The sequence below is a fragment of the Eriocheir sinensis genome, chromosome 41 (assembly GCF_024679095.1).
Source record: "Eriocheir sinensis breed Jianghai 21 chromosome 41, ASM2467909v1, whole genome shotgun sequence".
NCBI lineage: Eukaryota > Metazoa > Arthropoda > Malacostraca > Decapoda > Varunidae > Eriocheir > Eriocheir sinensis.
Genome location: NC_066549.1, coordinates 13,544,664 through 13,565,953, shown reverse-complemented (window position 1 = coordinate 13,565,953; position 21,290 = coordinate 13,544,664). Strand labels below are relative to the sequence as shown.

The 21,290-nt window shown below is 41.6% G+C and overlaps 1 protein-coding gene across 6 annotated transcripts in view; it reads left to right on the top strand.

The window, feature by feature from the left end:
- The window catches only part of LOC127009677 (ribosomal oxygenase 1-like), a 30,761-nt gene extending 10,002 nt beyond the window's left edge, over nucleotides 1-20,759 (top strand). For all 6 annotated transcript variants that reach the window (XM_050882986.1, XM_050882991.1, XM_050882990.1 and 3 more), the window contains exons 3-11: nucleotides 164-269; nucleotides 1,531-1,630; nucleotides 2,439-2,659; nucleotides 6,528-6,635; nucleotides 9,553-9,904; nucleotides 12,229-12,337; nucleotides 12,498-12,621; nucleotides 15,080-15,266; nucleotides 20,313-20,759. In XM_050882986.1, coding sequence (XP_050738943.1) covers nucleotides 164-269; nucleotides 1,531-1,630; nucleotides 2,439-2,659; nucleotides 6,528-6,635; nucleotides 9,553-9,904; nucleotides 12,229-12,337; nucleotides 12,498-12,621; nucleotides 15,080-15,266; nucleotides 20,313-20,390 — 1,385 coding nt within the window. In that variant the 3' untranslated portion in view covers nucleotides 20,391-20,759. The remainder of the gene's footprint in view (nucleotides 1-163; nucleotides 270-1,530; nucleotides 1,631-2,438; nucleotides 2,660-6,527; nucleotides 6,636-9,552; nucleotides 9,905-12,228; nucleotides 12,338-12,497; nucleotides 12,622-15,079; nucleotides 15,267-20,312) is intronic.
- The last annotated feature ends 531 nt before the right edge of the window (nucleotides 20,760-21,290 follow it).

Below are 21,290 nucleotides of genomic sequence, written 5' to 3'. Positions count from 1 at the left end.
AAAGAATATAGCTTCACATGTAGTACAGCTGACCTCCATCTCATCTTACATGTATATTTTGTACACTTTTCATAGGAATTTAGTCTTCAGCAACAGGTGTTTATTTTTACACTATTTGAAGTTTAATGACCTATTAAAATCCTCTCTGGGATGCCTCCCACAGTGCCTGGGGAAGCCATCAGGGCCACCAATGTCATGGACAGCCGAGAGGAGGGCCGCAAGACCTTCCAGTGGATGATAGGCCCCCACTCGGTGTCTTCATTTTTCAGGTGCTACATTTCACTATTTTCTTCCCTGATTGTTGTACTTTGTTGTATGTGCTTGATTATTATATGACAAAACCCATTGCTCTTTGACCTGGAGGTGCAGTCTCACATGTCTTAATGTTAGTTTGGCATTAGCTGCCAACAGAAGTAAAGAGAAAATAAATTTTGCATTTTTGAATTGATGTTAATACCTTAAATGAAAATGGAAGAATGTTAATGTTTTAAAATTTCATTGAATTAATTTGTATTTCACCCATCATACTCATAGCTTCTCTAAATGAAACATTGACAGCCCATTCATTACAGTGGGTTATGGAGCAGCATCTTCACTGTAGTTGGTTATTTTTGTGGTCCATGATTTCTTGGCAGTTACATTTTCTGTGTGCCAAAACAGAAATTTGTCTTGGTTGTAAACTAAACTTCAGTGTCAAGATGGTCATAATAATCTCTGCAAATCAACACAGTGTCATGATATAATTCTCTTTGAAGCACTGTGTGCATTTTTTCATTGATTTAATGCTTTATATTGTAACTATAATAATGCAACTCTGGAATGAAGCCCAGTATTGCCAAATCTCATCACTAAAGCAGAAGCAACAAAAACAAGTCAAATAGTGGCTTACAGCAGGAGATATGTTGTGTTCTGAATTCTTAACAATGTCCCTCTCAGCTGTTTTGTAAATTTATGAGGTCACTGATAATGATTATTAAATAGTCCTGGTGCTGCCCTCTGCCAAGAAATGTAGTAGGCTTTAACCCCTAAAGGACAGGCTGGAGGGTGTGAACACTGTATGGTCACCTAATATGCAAGAATATGGATGATAGAAATGTTTATAATATATCTGCATATTAGGTTTTATTAAAATCTTTTTAAGGCTAACTAAAAGTACCTGTAACCCACACCTAGCCTATGTGAATGTAATACAGCACATAAAACATGGGAAAGCACATAGGAAGAAAATAAAAGCTCAAATAAACCATTTACTTTAAATAGTTGGTAAGGTGAACTTGCAGGGTATGAGATACAGACATTGTATAATCAATCGTAGGATACTGTTGATAGATATTTGGTAGGAAATGTTCTTGATCATATAAGTGATAGATTATACATCCATCGTTTGTCCATTGATGGTTAGCTATAACGAGGCATTGCAACATGGTAGTATTTTTATGGACTGGACATACTTTCATTTTTACTAATACTTATTGATGGGAGTGCCAAATGAGTATCAAAATTTGCTATACTATTTTTTTTATGTTGCAGAGATTACTGGGAGAAGCAGCCCCTGTACCTGAAGCGTAATACTCCAGATTACTACAAAAACATCTTCTCTACTTCTGTTCTAGATAAAATTCTTCATGAAGTAAGTTTTAATGTCCATGTTTTGTGGTGGAGGAGAGAGAGAGAGAGAGAGAGAGAGAGTCTATTATGAAGTTACTGCACAAGGTGAAATCTATATTAGAACAGAATCACAGCATTCACAGCACTCTCGTTCCTGAGGCTACTGTTTTGTTGCCTCGATCAGAACAAAACAAAAGGTCACTGATCACCCCATGCATTAAAAAAAAATCATTTTAAAAATCTATTACCTTAATTTTTTATTCATCGATTTCTGCAATCCAGAATTATGAATATTATTTATTGTTAGTTTTGTATTGCTTCTTTCACTCCAGAATCCAGAAACTGTATTTTGGCTTTTTTTTTTTTTTGTGTGTGTGTGTGTGTGTAAAAAAATTAGACTTGGGTTTTTTATATTAAAATTTTCTGCCTTCAAGAATATGTACTAGTGGACTTTTCAGTGGAATAAGGGTTGATAGACTTTTAATGTACTGCTGCAACTTTATGTTTACAATTTCAATGAAAAAAATTGCATAATGTAAAGTGCTGATAAATGGGTATTTTCATGATTAATGTTGTCACTTCCTGAGTATGTCACAAATAACTTGTGTTATTCTCAAATTGGCCACATACTTATTGGGGAAGAAAATTCATAGGCCCAACCTCTGTGTGCAGACGTCTCTTAACTTTTCACATACCTCCAGTTGTCACTACCAAAGATAATAATAGAAAGAATGAAGTAACCTTGATATCAGTGACATGTTTATGTAATTAGGGTAATTCCTATGCACCAAACTGTGTCCACACACTAAAGTAATCATAAATTCTGACAGGAGAAGATTCAGTATTCCAAGAACCTGGATATTACCACCTACACTGATGGCAAGAGGCAGACACACAATCTGGAGGGGCAGGCATACCCTTCTGTGGTGTGGGACTATTACAACAATGGGTGCAGCCTTCGCCTCCTTAATCCCCAAACCTTCCACCGCCCAGTTTGGAAGCTCCTCTACAACCTCCAGGAACATTTTAACTCATTTTGTGGAGCCAATGTGTGAGTGGGGTTACAGTGGAGAGATGTCTTATTAGTACTCGGCCATTATACTTTTATCTTTCCTCATTGAAATGCCTTCTTTGTCGAGTCCCTTCATAAAGGTTGGCCATGACAAAGGACTTTTCATGTGTTTCTGCCTGCAGTCTCTGTCTGGTACTTTGTTTTCTCTCCTTTTTCCTCTATTTTAATATTCTAGTAGACTTTTTCCCTTGAACCTGCATCTCACCTTCCAAGCTCCAAAGGTAGGATCACCAACCAGACCATATAGCAAGAGTACCATAATTTAATTATTGATGATGATAACACAAGCCAGATCCATCAAAGTCATTGCCTGCCATTCTTTGTGGCCCTAACCCCTTAACCCCTTCTTTACCGAGCACCACCGCGTATGTAAACATTGCGTTCCCCCGACATACCAACCTGGCAGCTACACTTCCCTCGGTGCGGGGGTGTTGTGTATATTTTATTGTAGTGACCAAACTATTTGCTCCTTTCAATCTTTTTATATTCTGCTCAACACACAAACCCCACATGTAAAAAAGTAAAATAACTATGTATATATGTTTTCATATGTTATGCTAATGTACTACTACCCAGGTAATTATTATACAACAATTCCAGGATGCACATCGACAAAATCCTCTTCCTCACTAGGCAGAACGCTAGGGCGAGCATCAGCAAATGGATCTGACAGCAGCTTGAAACGCGTGGAAGCCTGTGATGGGGATGACAAGCGAGAACCACTTACTGAAAGTGTAGCCTCGCTATCCACCCCCTCTGCCTCTGTCATCGCTCGTGTCAGCGCCGTCAAGGTCACTATCTTTCCCAGGGTCGTAATCAGTGTCACTGTTGTCCACTGATTTATCAGACAATGTCTCATCATCGTCTGACATTTCTAAATCAGCGTCATGAGGAATGAAATAGTCCGCATGGCTAGACTCTGCAGGCGACGCTATGATGGACAGGATAATATCCTGGGCTCTTCTTCCTCTCATTGACAACCAAAGGCAACTGACACCTCAAGGCTTATAATTATTACCATATGTCTTCGGAGATTGTCATGCTATATATTTCAAGTAATAATAATGAATAATGGTTGCCGTAAAAGAGGTTACATCATAGATAGGGAGCAAGCTATTGGCGGTAGTGTTATGACGTATTACGACGTCACACATCGCTCACTGCCTTGTTGGCAAAACACAGAGGAGCTGCCATCATGAAGACCACAGAAACAGAGTTACCGGCCTCCCCTGAAGTCCAGATTCTACCATTCACTACGTGGTGTATGAGCGTGTATCACCAGCAGTTCCGGTGTGGCATGACTCTTTTCATGTGATGTACGCTTGTACATCAAAACACATATTCGGTAAAGAAGGGGTTAATGGCGATGATGCTGCTGGTGTCATATAGTTCTATCAGACGTGGGCAACGAGCATGACGCCAGCGCCGGAGAATGAGAAGCTTTCTGGAATTTGAAGGGCGTGCGTAACTAGGTCTCTGTTGATACTAAGTGACTAACTGGCACCTCTTTGGTTTCCACGATATCCCCTATCACTGCTCCATGGTAAAAATAGTCTACAGCTCCCACCTAAGCATCTTGGCGTCTGTAGAGCGATTCTGTTCCCTCAGCCGTCCTTTTTCAGCAGTATTCCATTAGTTTCTGCTCATAATGTGCGTGCTGAGCATAGTCTTGACACCACTGATATGCGTGATGTTCTAGATGAACCAGTATCTAGTTCAGAGGAGTGGGAATTGGAAGTTAGAATTTTTTGGGAATCATGGAATTCCAGCTAAACAGTCTGTCCAAATAATAATCTGATTTCACAGTTGAGTTATACGGATGATTTTCTACAATTTTTATTCAATGAGATTCATTCCAGAATGGAAAAAAACAAAAAAACAATTTTTTTGAGTTTCACTGCAACTTTGGCTCTCTGTGGGTAGTAAATTTTCGGGTAAAGATTATAAACTATATTTTTCAGACTCCATCGTGATAAAATGAGCAACATTTCTTCAATAAATTTTCCTGTACATTGCACCAGTAAAAAGTTGGAATTTTGGGGAATCATGGAATTCAAGCCAATCGGTCAGTCCAAATCATAATCTGATTTAGCAGTTAAGTTATACGGATGCTTTCCTACAACTCTTATTCAATGAGATTCATTTCAGAATGAAAAAACTACAAAAATTTACAAACAAAATTTGTTTCACTGCAACTTTGGCTTTCTGTAGGCAATTTATTTCCGGATAAAAGATTATAAACTATATTTTTCAGACTCCATCGTCATAAAATGAGCAACTTTTCTTCAATAAATTTTCCTGTATGTCACACCAGTAAAAAGTTGTAATTTGGGGGAATCATGGAATTCCAGGCAAACGGTCAGTCCAAATAAAAATCTGATTTCACAGTAGAGTTATAAGAATGCTCTCCTACAACATCTATTCAATGAGACTCATTCCAGAATGAGAAAAACTACAAAAATTACAAAAAAAAAAAATCACATTTCACGGCAACTTTGGCTCTGTAGCCAGTAAATTTCCTGGTCAAAGATTATAAACTATATTTTACAGACTCCATGGTGGTAAAATAAGCAACTTTTCTTCAATAAATTTTTCTGAACGTCGCACCAGTAAAAAGTTGGAATTTTGGGGGAATCGTGGAATTCCAGCCAAATGCGACAACTTAAAAATAAAAAAAATTTCACAGCAGGGTACACAGGAAAATTTTCTATAAACATCTTTTATGACTTTTTCTCAGTTTCTAAGTCCATTTTCCACAGACTTTTGTGTTTTGTGTGCCTTGGTCGTCTTAACATTTGTAACAGTAATCAACAGGGAACACACAGCCAACAAGGAGGAAACAACATGGGAAGCCAAAATCATTCTCAAAACCCATCTTTCTCCTCCAATCTCTCCTAGTCAGTGACTGTTTTAGCATCATCATAATCCCCCACCTCCCCCAGTGCTAGTTTATTGTTTATGTAAAAGTAGAATACTTCTTCATCTTTTCCCTGCCACCTCATTTGTTCCCTTTATGATTATTCCTGATTTCCTCATAGCTAACTTATTCTGTTGTTGTTGTTGTTGTTGTTTTTTCATCTTTGCATGTCGACATATAACCACACCTAGCTTTTTAAATACTTTCAGTTCATTTATCTTTCCATAATATAATGGTACATTTTCCTGTACTAGCCTGTTTTGACTCAAAAGAGTACAAACTCCTCTGAACTCAAAGGATCCATTTTAAAACAAGTATATACTTAGTTTCATTCATAGAGCCTTGTCATGATAGGGACAACTTGGTGTGTGAATATGTACTATAACCCATTTCACAAGGCTGCCTGTCCTCTGACTTTGGTACTTTTTTTCTCTTCTTTCTATAGTAAGGCCCTTTTGTGCCTTTTCTCCCCTTTTTTGTTTAGATCTTTTAACTCTGCACTCTAGAAAACAAGGCTATTGATGATGATGATGTTACTGCAGAAAATTTTCATTAAACAAGTTCCTCTAAATATCCCTCTCATCCCAGGCTTCCCTGGACAAATATCCAGGCTTTTATTTGCCCACTCATGATTTTTCACAGCATCAACCTCACATATTAATATATTATGATCTTTTTAGTCATTATGATAAGCATATTGAACAATCAGTTTATGAAACTTCACTATGGCCCTGCAGGGAGCATGAGTGTGATGATTTTGATAGTAAAGATCAAGTTTCAGTCTTTGTGGAATTACCTTTTTTTTTTTTTTGGAAATGAAGAAAAGAAGAACTCGATTACACTATATGACATTCCCGTTTCCTGCTGTAAGGTTATTTTTTTATAATTTCCTTTCAGTCAATTAAATGTGACAAATACTTCTTTCAACAGGTACCTGACTCCTCCAGGCACCCAGGGGTTTGCTCCTCACTGGGATGACATAGAGGCTTTTCTTCTACAACTTGAAGGCAAAAAACACTGGAAGGTTTACAAGCCAAGGTAACAAGTTTTATGGAATTTATTTATGCTCCCCCAAACTTCTATACTAGTTTTTTTTTTTTTTTTTTTTTTTTACAGTGTAGATAGCAACTCAAGGGCAACAAAAAGAAAAAGTAGAATAAAAAGCCTGCTAAACTTCTAAACTTCCACTGGACAGTTGAGTCTGTACCTTTTTACAGCCAGTGGTCTGTGTGAAGTGTTGCATATTTAAAATACTATTTTTGGTGCTTTTTGGTGTACAAAGTACAAATTGTGCAACACTCACATGATTTGATATTAGATAGGGAATTGATGTTTGTTCTATACTATTTGGAAAAGTGATGCACAGTATTTTACCGGAAGTTATGTTCATGTGGTGAATACAACTTGCAATGCAGCTCTTCCAATGAGTGAAGCACCCATCTACCCGCCACCTACTGTACGTGTATTGGACAGGACTGCTAACCTGGCACTACTGCCCTGCTGGCCCATTGTCTAGTTCCAGTAGTAATCAGAACTTGGTCTGCTACTGATAGACATATCATTTGAAGGAAGGGATTAATATTTGCCTTCAAATCAACAAAATCCAAAAAGGAAAGTCAGTTCCTCAGAAAGAGATAATAATAGTAATGAAAATAGTATGCATAGAGGACTAATAATTGTGAGTGAACATATCAAGTGAAGTGACTGCATGGTAGTATTTTTCTTGGGTCTGTAAAAGTAAACGCTCAGAAAACAAAGCATTTTGTATTGTGTTCAACTGTGAAATGGTAGAGATTGTAACGCTTGTTGAAAGGTGGAGGTTGGGGGGACACTGGTGTTTGTAAACAAAGGAGACATCATAGTTTTATGACTGTGGCCAGTGTCACCTCTGCATTTTCTTGCCTTCTGCAAATGTTTCGTTCAACTAAGATTGCTGTTTCCAGTAAAGAGCTGTTGTTGGAATATTGTCGGGTAGCTGTTGTGTTGGACACTGTTTTTGTTGCGCACAGATGAGCCACTGTTCCATTGGACCCATTTTTCCACCAGCAGGGAGTTTTGCACCTAACAGGTCCATTGAACATAGGGCATGTATCCATGCCTGGCCCACGTGACTTGACATGCTCTCCTGTGCTCTCTGATTCATCTCGGCATACTGCTGAGTTGTAGCTACACCTCATGGTTTACGCTCAGCTTGGCATGCCCACAGTTGTTTGAACACATACCCACCCCACACTACCTTGCTCATTCCCTTCTCGCTGTTCATTCTCACACGTTATCTGCCTGCGTACTCATACCTGACTTAGCTCCATATCTCTGACCTTTACTTTTCACTTATTTTAAGTGTTTAGTAATTACACCATTCTTCAGTATGTCAACTGTTACTGTACAGGGCTGTAGTATGTTCAATTTTTAATATTTAAGATTCAGCAAGCTTAGAGCCCCTATTGTGCTGATTTATAAAGGGTTTACTGTATAGCTTGCTAGTAAAAAGGGAGAAGTAGAGCAACATGTGAGACTTAAATAAGGTACTAGATATCATCTTGAAACAAAGGAAAAATGCATGGAGAGACTACACAGTTACTGCCTGTGAAACCCTCAAAAGAAGATGGTTTGAGGTAAAAGCTCATTTTTGGCTGTTATTTAGCAAGGTCTTGATATTATCAATTCACTGATTAATGGAAGGAGCTGCCTTAACCCGTCTGCTGCGATTGGCACAGATTTGGCTTTCACTGGTAGCCTGGTAACATATACTCCCAGGTCTTTCTCTTCCTCTGTGGTGGATAGTGGAGTGTTTCCCATGTGGTATTGGTATAATGGATATCCCCCCCCAAGGTGCAGGACTTTACATTTTATTTCATTGAATTGTAGCAGCCATTTTTTGTTCCATTTCTGTAGCTTGGTGATGTCTTCTTGTAGGAAAACAGTCAAGGGGTTAAATGTCACTGTTCCTAAATCTATTAACAGTGGTGTCTTTTCTGTTGTTCATTGATGATCTTCTTTCCAAAACAACTGTCCTATCCATTCGATCAAGGCTGGAGGCTGCAGGAACCTGGTGTCCTTCAACGCCTCAAAACACAGTTTCTCCACCTATCCACTCGACACAATCTTCCAAACAACTATGACAACACCCAGCTATCACCTTCCTCAACACTAAACATCCTCGGTCTATCTTAACTCAAAATCTCAACTGAAACTTCATATCTCATCTCTTACTAAATCAGCTTCCTCGAGGCTTGGAGTATGCATCTCATGCATCAGCTCTCCTCCTCATACCTGAGTCTCTTACTCTTAAATAAATCTCAAAAATGTTGCCTCTCTTATCTCTTCTATCGATATTCACCATGACTGCTCTTCTGAACTTGCATCTTCACTCTTTCATCCTCACGCTGGTAAACTCTGGAACAATCTTCCTTCCTCTTCTTCATCTCCCTTTCCTTCACCTGAACTTTTCAACTTTCAAGTCTCCTCTCTCTCCTCTCCTTCCTCCTATCACCTTCTATCTTTTTTTTTTCTTTTTTTTTTTTTTAGCTTTTTTTTTTTTTTTTTTTTTTTTTTTTTTTTACTTTTTTTTTGGCCGTTTTGCTGCCTCTTTTTTTGTAAAAAAAAAAAAAAAAAAAAAAAAAAATGATATTTCCACTATCCTCACCCCTGATCAAGGATGAAAGCCATTAACCCCTTCACTCCGGCGATGCCAACGTCGGCGTCCAACGGCGTCACTGTATGGAAAGGGTTAGTCCTCTTCTAAACCTCTTAATCCTCTTTTAAACCTCTGAAGAGGAAATGGAAGAGGATTAAGAGGGATTGAGAGATTTAGAAGAGGATTAATTCTCTTCCATTTCCTCTTGACCCTTTCCTTACTGTGACGCCGACATCTGCATCACGGATGGAGAGGGCTAAATGAGGTGTTAATGCTGTATCATGTGCATTGAGATTCCATCTGTCTTCATTCTCTTAGATCAGAGGAAGAGGAGCTGCCAGAGATTTCAAGTCCAAACCTTAGCCAGGATGATATAGGAGAGCCTGTCCTTGAGGTCACACTGGAGGCTGGGGACCTTCTCTACTTCCCACGAGGGTACATCCATCAGGCCCAGACTGATGAGGATGTACACTCTATCCATATTACTGTCTCCACCTATCAAAAGAATTCATGGGGTCACTATCTCCAGAAGCTCCTTCCAAGGGCAGTGGACCTGGCCATGGCAGAGGATGTTGAGTTCCGGAGAGGCCTTCCGCTGGACCACCTGCGAGTAATGGGGGTGGTGAACAGTGATATTGAAACACCTGGGCGGTCAGACTTCCTGAGCAAGGTGGGTTGCTGTTATCTTGTTGGGGAATGTCTTGAAATGATTTGGATTTTTTTACTAATAAAACTTATTATTTTGAAAATAACAATCCTATTTTTGAGATACTTTTTTTTAACCAATTTTGAATCAGTAGGATTTTTCTTTTTGTTTGTTTTGGTTCATCAAGAAAGTAATTTTGATATGTGAAGTAAATAACCTTCAGTTATAAGAAAGTAGCTCAACCAAAATAATCACATTTTCTTTCCTTTCTTTGATTCTGTAAAACTCATTCTAATCCTCCAAAAGTCCAAATAGTCACATAGAAATTAAGAGAAACGGTTGAACTTTTGCAGTTTTTTGAGATACATAAAGATTAGTTTTCTTCTCCCTTACTTTGCACCCATATGAGTAAGTCCAATATATAGGTGTCAATTAACCCCTTAATGATGATGATGTCGCTGGCGTCACATAGTTCTATCAGACGTGGACAACGAGCATGACGCCAGTGCCGGAGAGCGAGAAGCTATCCGGAATTTGAAGGGCGCGCGTAACTAGGTTCCTGTCTATGCTAAGTGACTAGCTGGCACCTCTTTTGTCTCTTACCACCACTCCATGCTAAAAATAGCCTTCAGTTCCAGCCTACGCATCATAGCATCTGCAGAGCGATTATGTTCCCTCAGCCGTCCTGTTTCGGTGGTCATCCTTTAGTTTCTGCTTATAGTGTGCGTGCTGAGCATAGTCTTGACACCTCCACTGATATACTTGATGTTCTAGATGAACCAATATCTTCACAGGAGTGTCCAGAGGAGTTGGAAGCTGATGCTAGATTTTTTGGGGAATCATGGAATTCCAGCTAAATGGTCTGTCCAAATCATAATCTGATTTCACAGTTGAGTTATACAGATGATTTTCTACAACTTTTATTCAATGAGATTCATTCCAGAATGAAAAAAGTACAAAAATTTACAAAAATTATTTTTTGAGTTTCACTGCAACTTTGGTTCTCTGTAGGCAGTAAATTTCTGGGTCAAAGATTATAAACTATATTTTACAGACTCCATCGTGATAAAATGAGCAACTTTTCTTTAATATTTTTTTCTGTATGTTGCACCAGTAAAAAGTTGAAATTTGGCGGGAATCATGGAATTCCAGCCAAATGCAACAACCTAGAAAAAATGGATTTCACAGCAGGGTGTGCCAGAATTTTTTTTATTAAACATCTTTTATATTGTTTTCTCAGTTTCAAAGTTCATTTTCTGCCGACTTTTGCGTTCGAGGGGGATCTCCCAAGAAAAACTTTTGCGGTCAAAGGGGGTTATGCATGAATCTTCATGCACTCTCTGGTATTTACTTGGCATTCTAAAGCTATACTGTGTATTGGTACTTGTTTCCCTCTATTGAGAGGTATTATTTACTCAAAGGCAAGGGTATCAAGAGACATCACCTCCCTCATTGTTGTAAGGTTTCAACATTTAGAAATATCTTGGTTCATACTGCTCACTTTTTGGGAGTTTGTGCTTCTTTTTGCAGTTTTAGATTTTTCTAAATGTTTTTTGTCTTCCTCCTGGACGTGAAATGACTTCAAAATGTCTTGGTAAATTCAAAACCTTGGAGACAAACAGCACTCAAAAATGACCTTCATGCTTAGCCTTAGAGCACTTCACTCATAGCTCTGAATGTAGGGACTCACTCAGGTTTGGGAAGTAGTGAGTTGCCTTCAACATAGTGGGAAAGAAGGTGCCACACCAGCATTCGGTTCACTTTTTATTTATTTATTTATTTTTTTTTTTTTACGTCTTCGCCTTTGGTACCGGTAGGCTCTCTTGGTAGGGCCTGATGGTCATCCCCAGCCAGTTGTGGCACAGGCAAGTGTTTATAGTGGCGCCATCTTTTCTTGGCTCATGCTGCTCCTCGGAGCTCATTCTTGATTCACTTTGACAGTTCTTCTAGGGTCCAGGTTGTTAGGTGGTCTTCAGGACAGCATGTGGGTAGTCTTAGGTCACTCGGCAGTGACAGAAAAATCCCTGGTGATAGCGGCAGATTCGAACCCACGTCGTCCGTGACGGTGAACGCTGGGCCCACACAGTAACCACTCAGTCTTAGTTCAATAACAGAATAAATCCTTGCCATTTGAGATTCCTTTAACTGTAATCATTCAGGAATTCCAGAGTTTCCTCCTTAGAAAATTTAGTTCTTATGTAATGTGTTCCTCAATATGCTCCTGAAAACACTTCAGTCAGTGAAAGGAGGTTATGTAATGAGTGCATTGTAATGTGTGTAATGACCAGTTTTTGTGCTCAGTTATATGAAATAGATGTAGAGCCTAATCACCCAGATGCATCCCTAAGGTGAAGGAGCTGATGGAGCGGCTGCTGCTGTATGCCCCCTTTGATGCTGCAGCAGACCAGTTTGGGGCCAGCCTGATGCATGATGCCTTGCCCCCCTTGCTTGGTCCTGGTTAGTATGCATTCCACCCACACTCAGTTAAGCTCATCCACTTAAGTTTCTTTCATATATAGAGTTTCATCTCTTTTCTACTTAAAAAGTGTTGCCAGAGTATTTTGTGATTTTTCTTACTAAATTTGTACCATGTTAAAAATGATGTGTCTCCTTACAGAGGATAAGATGTGCAGTGTTCACAGTGGTGGAGAGCGATGGTGCAAGAAAAAGCAGCAGGTTATCAACTGTGTTGAACTTGATCCAGACACTCACATTCGACTCATCAGAGGAAATGTTTTAAGGTAAGATTTTTCTCCCACCTGCCTGGCCTGTACCGATACTTTTCTTACGGGAAATTTTTGAGATGTCAGTGAATTCTAAAGTCAGATATGAGGATGATTGCTTTTTTTAAGGAGACAAGATTAAATGGTAAAAACTACTAGAAGAAAATATACTCTAAACCATACAGCATTATCAGCACAACAGTTACACCTCAAATTTTACCCCCTCAAGCATTATCAGCGTAAGTTACACTGCCCAATTTACCATAGTAACAACCGGTGCTAGGTGAACCCCAAGCTCCCTACCCATGCAAGTAAGTCTGGAAAGCAATGCCCAGTGCTTTGGGCAGCATTGGTAAACATGTTTTATGCATATTCTGCTTCATCGTTGACTACCACCCTTTTAATTTTACAGTCGTCCTTCAAATAGTACAGTTTACGATAGTACGGTTTCGGTTTTATACGGATTGTCACGTAAGAATTTTTTTAGGATTTTTAAACTTCCCGCTTGTCGCACCAAGTAGCCATGGCGTGATTGGCAACACTGTTCTACCAAAACACCTGCTGAAAGCACCCCAAAGTGTTTGAGAAAAGTGTTCACCTTGCAGAAGAATTCAGATTTAGGAGAAGTTACATTTTGGGATGAGTTATGTTGCAGTAGGGAGAACATACCATGTAAATGAGAGCAGTGTTCGCTGTATCTATCATAGTGTAAAAGAAATTCTTGCCGCAGTAACTGCCAGTGCTCCAAGAGTGCTGCAAGAGTAAAGATAAAGGCCGTCCTTTTACTAAGCCTTGTTGTTGCTATGGTAACAGCGTCTCACTCGCAGCAAAATGGGGTACGCTGATCTTCCTGATGCAATGGAAGCACTTATGTGTTTGTTTGGGCCTCCATATTTGCTGATGATGTCATCACAGCACAGAGGCGTTCCACCTCTCAAAGCCGGGAATGGAGCGGACATGCCAAGTTGGCTACTCGTGCTGCCGCGTCACTCATTTGAGAGCACTCGGGACGTTCCGAGAGTCCCAATTCCTTCTCTCAAACACAGCCCAGGAGTGTTTCTTGGGGGGCACTAATTTTATACGGATTTTCGAATAGTACGGGGGTCCTGGGTCCCTAACCCCCATACTATTTGAGGGACGACTGTATCTATTTATTTATTTTTGTCACAGAGATTGACTTGACTGTATGCCTCCTCCCATACATATTCCCTAAATCTCAAAACACTGCCAGTCATTTGTTGTCATTGACTGCCACACCCTACAAAACTATTAGTGTGCTGTGAGAGACATGTGGGTGAGAAAATAGACATTTGTGAGCAATGACACAAGCACAAGATAAATGCTTGTAAATAGTAAGTAAAAATGTGAACAATTAGACACTGCAAGTAATAATAAGTGGAAGAAAAATTATAACAGACGTTTATGTAAGAGTTAGCAATAAAGACACTAAAATTAGTCAAAAGTGCATAAATAATATTATTCACTTGTCTTGTGTGAGTGCATACACAAAGAGACTCACAATCAAGTGAAATGAGCAATAGATTGTGTATAAATGATAGATCATAAAAATTATTATAATTCGTTGCAATATTCAGTATGAATTATGTAATACATATCAAATTCCAAAAAACTTTAATTATATAACAAATATTACCTTGAAAAAAGTGTCAGCATGCAAATATGATAAATAAGCATGTGCTGCATCTGGGAAAATAAAATATTATAAAAATAGCTCCAGACAATGGTACACAGCCACAAATTCCTCCCCACCCCCAAAAATGGCAAATAAAAAAATAGAGAAAAAAAAAAAAAAAAAAGTCAGGTGAAAAACTCTAGGGTCAAGAAGCCCCCGTTTTCAACATAATCTGCAACAACCGTGGGAGGGTCAAAACCAAAAAAATAATAATGGGCCATTAAATATTACTATTATGATCTACCATCATTATTGAACCACATTTCTGCAAAAAAAAAATAGAAAGAAAGAAAAAGAAATCAGGCAATGCCAGGGGACCAAGCAATTAACCCTCCCGCACACCGTAAGTTTCCAATAAGTTTCTGTTCCACTCACCATCAGGCCCGACTGGCCTTTTTTTGCCGCCGCGATACTCTATATTCTCGGACGTATTTTACCCTCACAGATATATCATACCCCAATAAATTTGGTATCAATGGCTTCATAAAGACTTGTACTACAACATGCGCAAATAAAAATAGAGGAAAATAAACAATACAACTTGTTTCAAGTCTCCATATAGAGTATTATAGACAATAAATCCTAAGTACCAACTCTTTCCCACTCGCTAGCTCCAAATTTTGTCGTGCGCCAGGACCTTTTACCCTTTGATGATGCAAAACGCGTCATCGTCCACGAGAGGGTTAATAGTATCATTGATAAGATTAAAATTGTTATACCTTATACATCATAATTATACATCATATTATTATAATCTTGTAAATTTTCCACTTCCATCTTCAGGATGTTGGCTGAAGAAGATGGAGTGAAAATTTATCACTGCCTGGAAAATACACGCGAGTACCACCAGGAGGATCCTCAGTTCTTTGTGATGTCACATGAGCATGCACCAGCTGTGGAGGCCCTCATCCATACCTACCCCAAATATGTCACGGTGGAGAGCCTGCCCGTGGAGGGTGATGATGAAAAGGTGAGGCTGTTGCTGAGCATTAGCTGACTACTCAGTGTTGAGTGGAGATGCTGGTGATGATGCTGATTGAGTTGGTGCTGTATGATATGCTTCTGGATGTATTAATGGTAGAGGAACCTTGAGCTGCATCACCAGTACTGCCCAGTGAAGTCACCTATGTTTCCATTATTCAAACTCCAGTGCATGCTAGTAGGACTTGTATATATCCTTGATCATAGTACTACTTTATTAATCCTAGGATGTGCTGTTAACCCCTTCGAGAGATACTGTCAAACTCTGTCGATTGCAAGGATGATGACTCACATATGGTTAACATAACTCTGTCAACAAAATATTGCATTCTTAGATGTAATATATATATATATATATATATATATATATATATATATATATATATATATATATATATATATATATATATATATATATATATATATATATATATATATATATATTTAAGGTATATATGGGCAGGAGATTTTCTCTTATACATGTTTGGTTGAAGGTGATAGCTAACTCAGCGTTATATATCTTCTTGAGTAAGTTCTCTTTGTTTCTTAAGAGTGTCTTGTTCTCTTTTGATAAGACTGAGATGACATCTCCATATGGTGTCATCGTTGTCGCCAGATCGCGATTTCGGGTCCTTGACCCTTCTTCAGTGGCAGGAGTGGAGCTGTGTCCGTCTTGAGGTCTCGAGTGAGAATGACTTCACCACGTCCGCGCTGGCCTTTTATACAGGCTAGGCGGGCGCTGATTGGCTGAGCGCCTCAGCGGCGGATTTTCTTTTCATGCTCGGAAGTGCTTGTAAGTCTAGGTGCTGGATGTTCAAGCTTGGCTCCATTTCCTTGATGTAGAGAGCTTCGAGGATGGGAAGGCGTCTCATATCGGTGCAGGTCGTGATGATTTCAGTGTTCTTTTCTAGTATTTCTCTTGTGAGGGTCTTGTTGTGTTCTTTTCTCATGTGGGACTTCGGTGCTCCTGATGCTAGGTGGTAGGTAAGGCTTCACTGTCGTCATGCCAATATAGGATGTGTTAAGGGCTGCACAGTTCCCTTGGTTGCAGGAGAACCTATATACAACATGCGACTGTTGAGCTTTGTCTTGTTCCTTGTCAGGGCTGTTCCGCAACAGGATATGGCTTGTTTTCTTGCTCTTGTAGTAGATTATGAGGTTTATTCTTTTTTCTTTGTTTGTTGGGGTCACATTTTTCTTGATGATTTGTTTCATAATCCTTTCCTCTTCTTTGTAGCAGGTGGAGAAGTGTGCCTTGTAGTAGAGGTTGATGTCTTCGTTCTTGGTAGTGGCTTCTTTTGTCGTGTACCATCGGTTTATTATGCGGTTTGCTTGTTTGTCTATATCCGCTGTAGTAAATCCATTGCTGACAAGTACTTTAGTTGATCTTTGTATCTCGTCGTTGACTTGCTTCCAGGTGCTGCAGTGGGAGATTGCTCTTCGTATGTAGGCGGCGATGGTCGAATCCTTATAGCGCTGGGGGCATTCACTTTTGCCGTTGAGACAGTTGCCTGAATTTGTAGGCTTGATGTAGACTTTCGTGGTGAATCTATCTTCGCTCTGCCGCACTAAGACGTCTAGGAAGGGCATCTCTCCGTCACTGCTTCTTTCTACGGTGAATCTAAGTCCGGAGGTATCCTGTAGGCAGCTACGTAGTTGTTCAATTTCCTCTTTGTTTCTTGTTAGGATGAAGATGTCGTCTATATAGCGGCAGTATATGGTTGGCTTCGTAACTTTCTTGAAGACTTCTTCCTCTACACAGCCCATGAAAAAATTAGCGAGAAGGACTCCAAGGGGGGAGCCCATGGCGACGCCATCCACTTGTTGGTATTTCTGGCCACGGGGGCAGGTAAAGGGGGCTTCTATAGTGCAGCAATGAAGGAGGTCGCGCAGGTTGTCTTCTGGGATGTCGAGAGCTGGGGTGCTGTCGTTATGGTAGACGCGTTCAATGATGTAGTTGATGGTGCGGTCTACGGGAACATTGGTGAATAGTGATTCGACGTCTAGTGATGCGATGGTACCTTGCGCATTGTTGGTCTTGAGGATGTCAAGGAAATCGGTCGCCGAGCTCAAACTGTATGTCGCAGGGACATATGGGGTCAGTATTGTACACAGCTGCTTGGCGATGTTGTAAGTCGGGGTAGGTATTTGCGAGATGATGGGCCTGAGCTTGTTCCCTGGTTTATGTGTTTTTACTGTACCGTAACAGTAACCCATGCCGTACTCGCCGATGATCTTGCTGAATTTGGTGGTTTTGCTGACGTTGTTGATCTTCGTGATGAGCTTGTTCAACTTCTTCTTGAGGTTATCCGTGGGGTCTCTGCTGATTTTGGCGAACTTGGCTTCGTCCGAAAGGATGTTGTCAATCTTGCTCAAGTACTCAGTGGTATCAATGAGAACATAAACAGCGGTTTTGTCGGCTTTTCAGATGGTAAAGTTGGGGTCTGCCTTAAGTTGTTTTGCGGCTTCAACGTGTCTTGGCTCTAGGATCTTGCTGTTGTGTGCTCCTCTAGTCTTCGACGATTCAGCTATAATTTCTTGTCGAAAAGTCGGTTTGACAGAGACTTCTTTTTGTTTGGCCAAACATATATATATATATATGGTGATGTTTAAAGGGGGTGGTGTTGGTGGTGATGTATTGGAGGGGTTGGTGTTGGTGGTGATATATTGGAGGGGGTGGTGTTGGTGGTGATGTATTGGAGGGGGTGGTGTTGGTGGTGATGTATTGGAGGGGTGGTGTTGGTGGTGATGTATTGGAGGGGGTGGTGTTGGTTGTGATGTATTGGAGGGGGTGGTGTTGGTGGTGATGTATTGGAGGGGGGGGTGTTGGTGGTGATGTATTGGAGGAGGTGGTGTTGGTTGTGATGTATTGGAGGGGGTGGTGTTGGTGGTGATGTATTGGAGGGGGTGGTGTGTTGGTGATGATGTGTTGGAGTTGGGGTGTTGATAATGTGTTGGAAGGGGGTGTTAGTGTTGGCATATTGGAGGGGGTGGTGTTTGTGTTGGTGTGTTGGAGGGGTGGTGTTGGTGGTGATGTATTGGAGGGGGTGGTGTTGGTGGTGGTGTGTTGGAGGGGGTGGTGTTTGTGTTGGTGTGTTGGAGGGGTGGTGTTGGTGGTGATGTATTGGAGGGGGTGGTGTTGGTGGTGGTGTGTTGGAGGGGGTGGTGTTTGTGTTGGTGTGTTGGAGGGGTGGTGTTGGTGGTGATGTATTGGAGGGGGTGGGGGTGGTGGTGATGTATTGGAGGGGTGGTGTTGGTGATGTATTGGAGGGGTGATGTATTGGAGGGGTGGTGTTGGTGATGTATTGGAGGGGGTGGTGTTGGTGTTGGTGTGTTGGAGGGGTGGTGTTGGTGGTGATGTATTGGAGGGGGTGGTGTTGGTGGTGATGTATTGGAGGGGGTGGTGTTGGTGGTGATGTATTGGAGGGGGTGGTGTTGGTGATGTATTGAAGAGGGTGGTGTTGGTGATGTATTGGAGGGGGTGGTGTTGGTGATGTATTGGAGGGGGTGGTGTTGGTGGTGATGTATTGGAGGGGTGGTGTTGGTGGTGATGTATTGGAGGGGTGGTGTTGGTGGTGATGTATTGGAGGGTGGTGTTGGTGGTGATGTATTGGAGGGGTGGTGTTGGGGTTGTTGTTTTGGTGGGGGTGGTGTTGGTGGTGATGTATTGGAGGGGGTGGTGTTGGTGGTGATGTATTGGAGGGGGTGGTGTTGGTGGTGATGTATTGGAGGGGGTGGTGTTGGTGGTGATGTATTGGAGGGGGTGGTGTTGGTGGTGATGTATTGGAGGGGGTGGTGTTGGTGATGTATTGAAGAGGGTGGTGTTGGTGATGTATTGGAGGGGGTGGTGTTGGTGATGTATTGGAGGGGGTGGTGTTGGTGGTGATGTATTGGAGGGGGTGGTGTTGGTGATGTATTGGAGGGGGTGGTGTTGGTGGTGATGTATTGGAGGGGGTGGTGTTGGTGATGTATTGAAGAGGGTGGTGTTGGTGATGTATTGGAGGGGGTGGTGTTGGTGATGTATTGAAGAGAGTGGTGTTGGTGATGTATTGGAGGGGGTGGTGTTGGTGGGGGGGTTGATGGGGGTGTATTGGAAGGGGTGGTGTGATGGAGGGGGGGTGGGGTGTTGCTGGTGGTGTTGGTGATGGTGGTGGTGTATTGGAAGGGGTGGTGGTAGGGGGTTGGAAGGGGTAGTGTTGGTGTATTGGAGGGGGTGGTGTTGGTGTGGTGGAGCGGGTGGTGGTGTGTCGGAGGGAATGGTGTCGGTGTATTGGAAGGGGTGGTGGTGTGTTGGAGGGAATGGTGTTGGTGTATTGGAGGGGGTGGTGGTGTGTTGGAGGGGGTGGTTTTGGTGTACCTCACACATGTGGTGTGTGAGGTCCTGGTAGTACCCAGAGATCGACGATAATGAGCACTTGCTCACGTCGTGAGGATACCTGCTGGCGAAAGCGAGTCCAATTCGTGATCAGGCCGTGGTGCACACACACACACACACACACACACACACACACACACACACACACACTGGTAGCTCAATCGGTTAGAACGCAGCGCTGCAAGGCTTCACGGCCAAACAGGCGGCGGTTCGAGCCCCGCTCAGGCCGGATTCTATCCGTTGACTAGGAGTGATTACTTTTCCCCCTTGAGCAAAGGGGATGGGGTGTATGGTGTGTGAGGTCCTGGCAGTACCCATAGATCGACAATAATGAGCACTTGCTCACGTCGTGAGGGTACCTGCTGGCGAAAGCGAGTCCAACTCGTGATCAGACCGTGGTGAATTACACACACACACACACACACACACACACACACGTGTGTGTGTATACTCTACATATTTTCCATTGGTAAGTACGATATCACCGTTGTTTTATTTACTAATTATTATTTTTTATTACTGTTTTTATGCTCGTGTATCACGCATATATTATTTACATCATTGTATCAGTCATTGGTCAAATTATTTAGATTTCACTCTAGTTATAGGGCACCATTTTCGCACTTCCCATTTATTTCACCGCCTGTGTCCGTCCCGCAGATGGCCGTGGCACGCGGGCTGTGGGAGCGGGGCCTGGTGGTGGCCGCACACCCCCTTGAGAGCCGTGACGACGACTGATGGACGCCGCGCCTCCCCCAAGGGACAGTGGGCCCGCAGGGCTTCTTTAAGTAACCATCACTTTTCTGCTAGTAAATGGCAATAGGATTGCAGGTTTTGTAAGCTAATTCTCTTGTTCACGTTCACACCGTGTATTTTGTCTTGTTGAAGATTTAGCAATATTTTCACTAACGGATATCAAAACAGTTTATATGAGTCACGTATCATTAATTGCTTTCATAGTTATTAATTAGTGAGAGTTTTATAATTATTATTCGTCACGTTTTTACATCAAAGTTCGTTTATACGGATCACTCGATTTGGGGAGATGTATCTCCATTTCTTAACAAACTACTTCATGTGGCAATTAATAAAACAGGACTTGATTCAGCAGAAACTTTTACTTGGATCCCAAAGTCGCGCGCCGTGTTTCAGTATGCCAGGCTTGTGCTCGTGGGAGTCGTTTGTCGGGGTTGTCGGCAAGGTGTCGTGTAGGACGCCCAGGCATTGGTCCCATGGAGGAATCGTCTTCCCACCGGAAATACCGCCAGTCAAAGTGGTCTATAGTGTGACCCTTCTGTTGACCGCAGCCGTGTCGCCTGTATCCCCTCGACTATGTCTTCATACGTTCATATCGCATGGCATTTTATTTTTCCTGTTCTTTTTCAGGCACCTGATATGCGTAATAGTTAAAGGGCGGAGGTCGGGCACCGCGCGTACTTTCCCAGCCACATCCCTGTGGGAAATTTATCGACAAACGCCGCGACCAATAAGCGGAGTGGCTTCGCGATTGACGTCACGCATCTCATTCCTGCAACTATCGACCAATCACCAAGCTCGGCGTCCATGACGTGTGTGTGACGTTGCAGAGTGACTAACTTGTCTACTTGCTATGACGTCATCGACCAGTCAGCCAGTCGC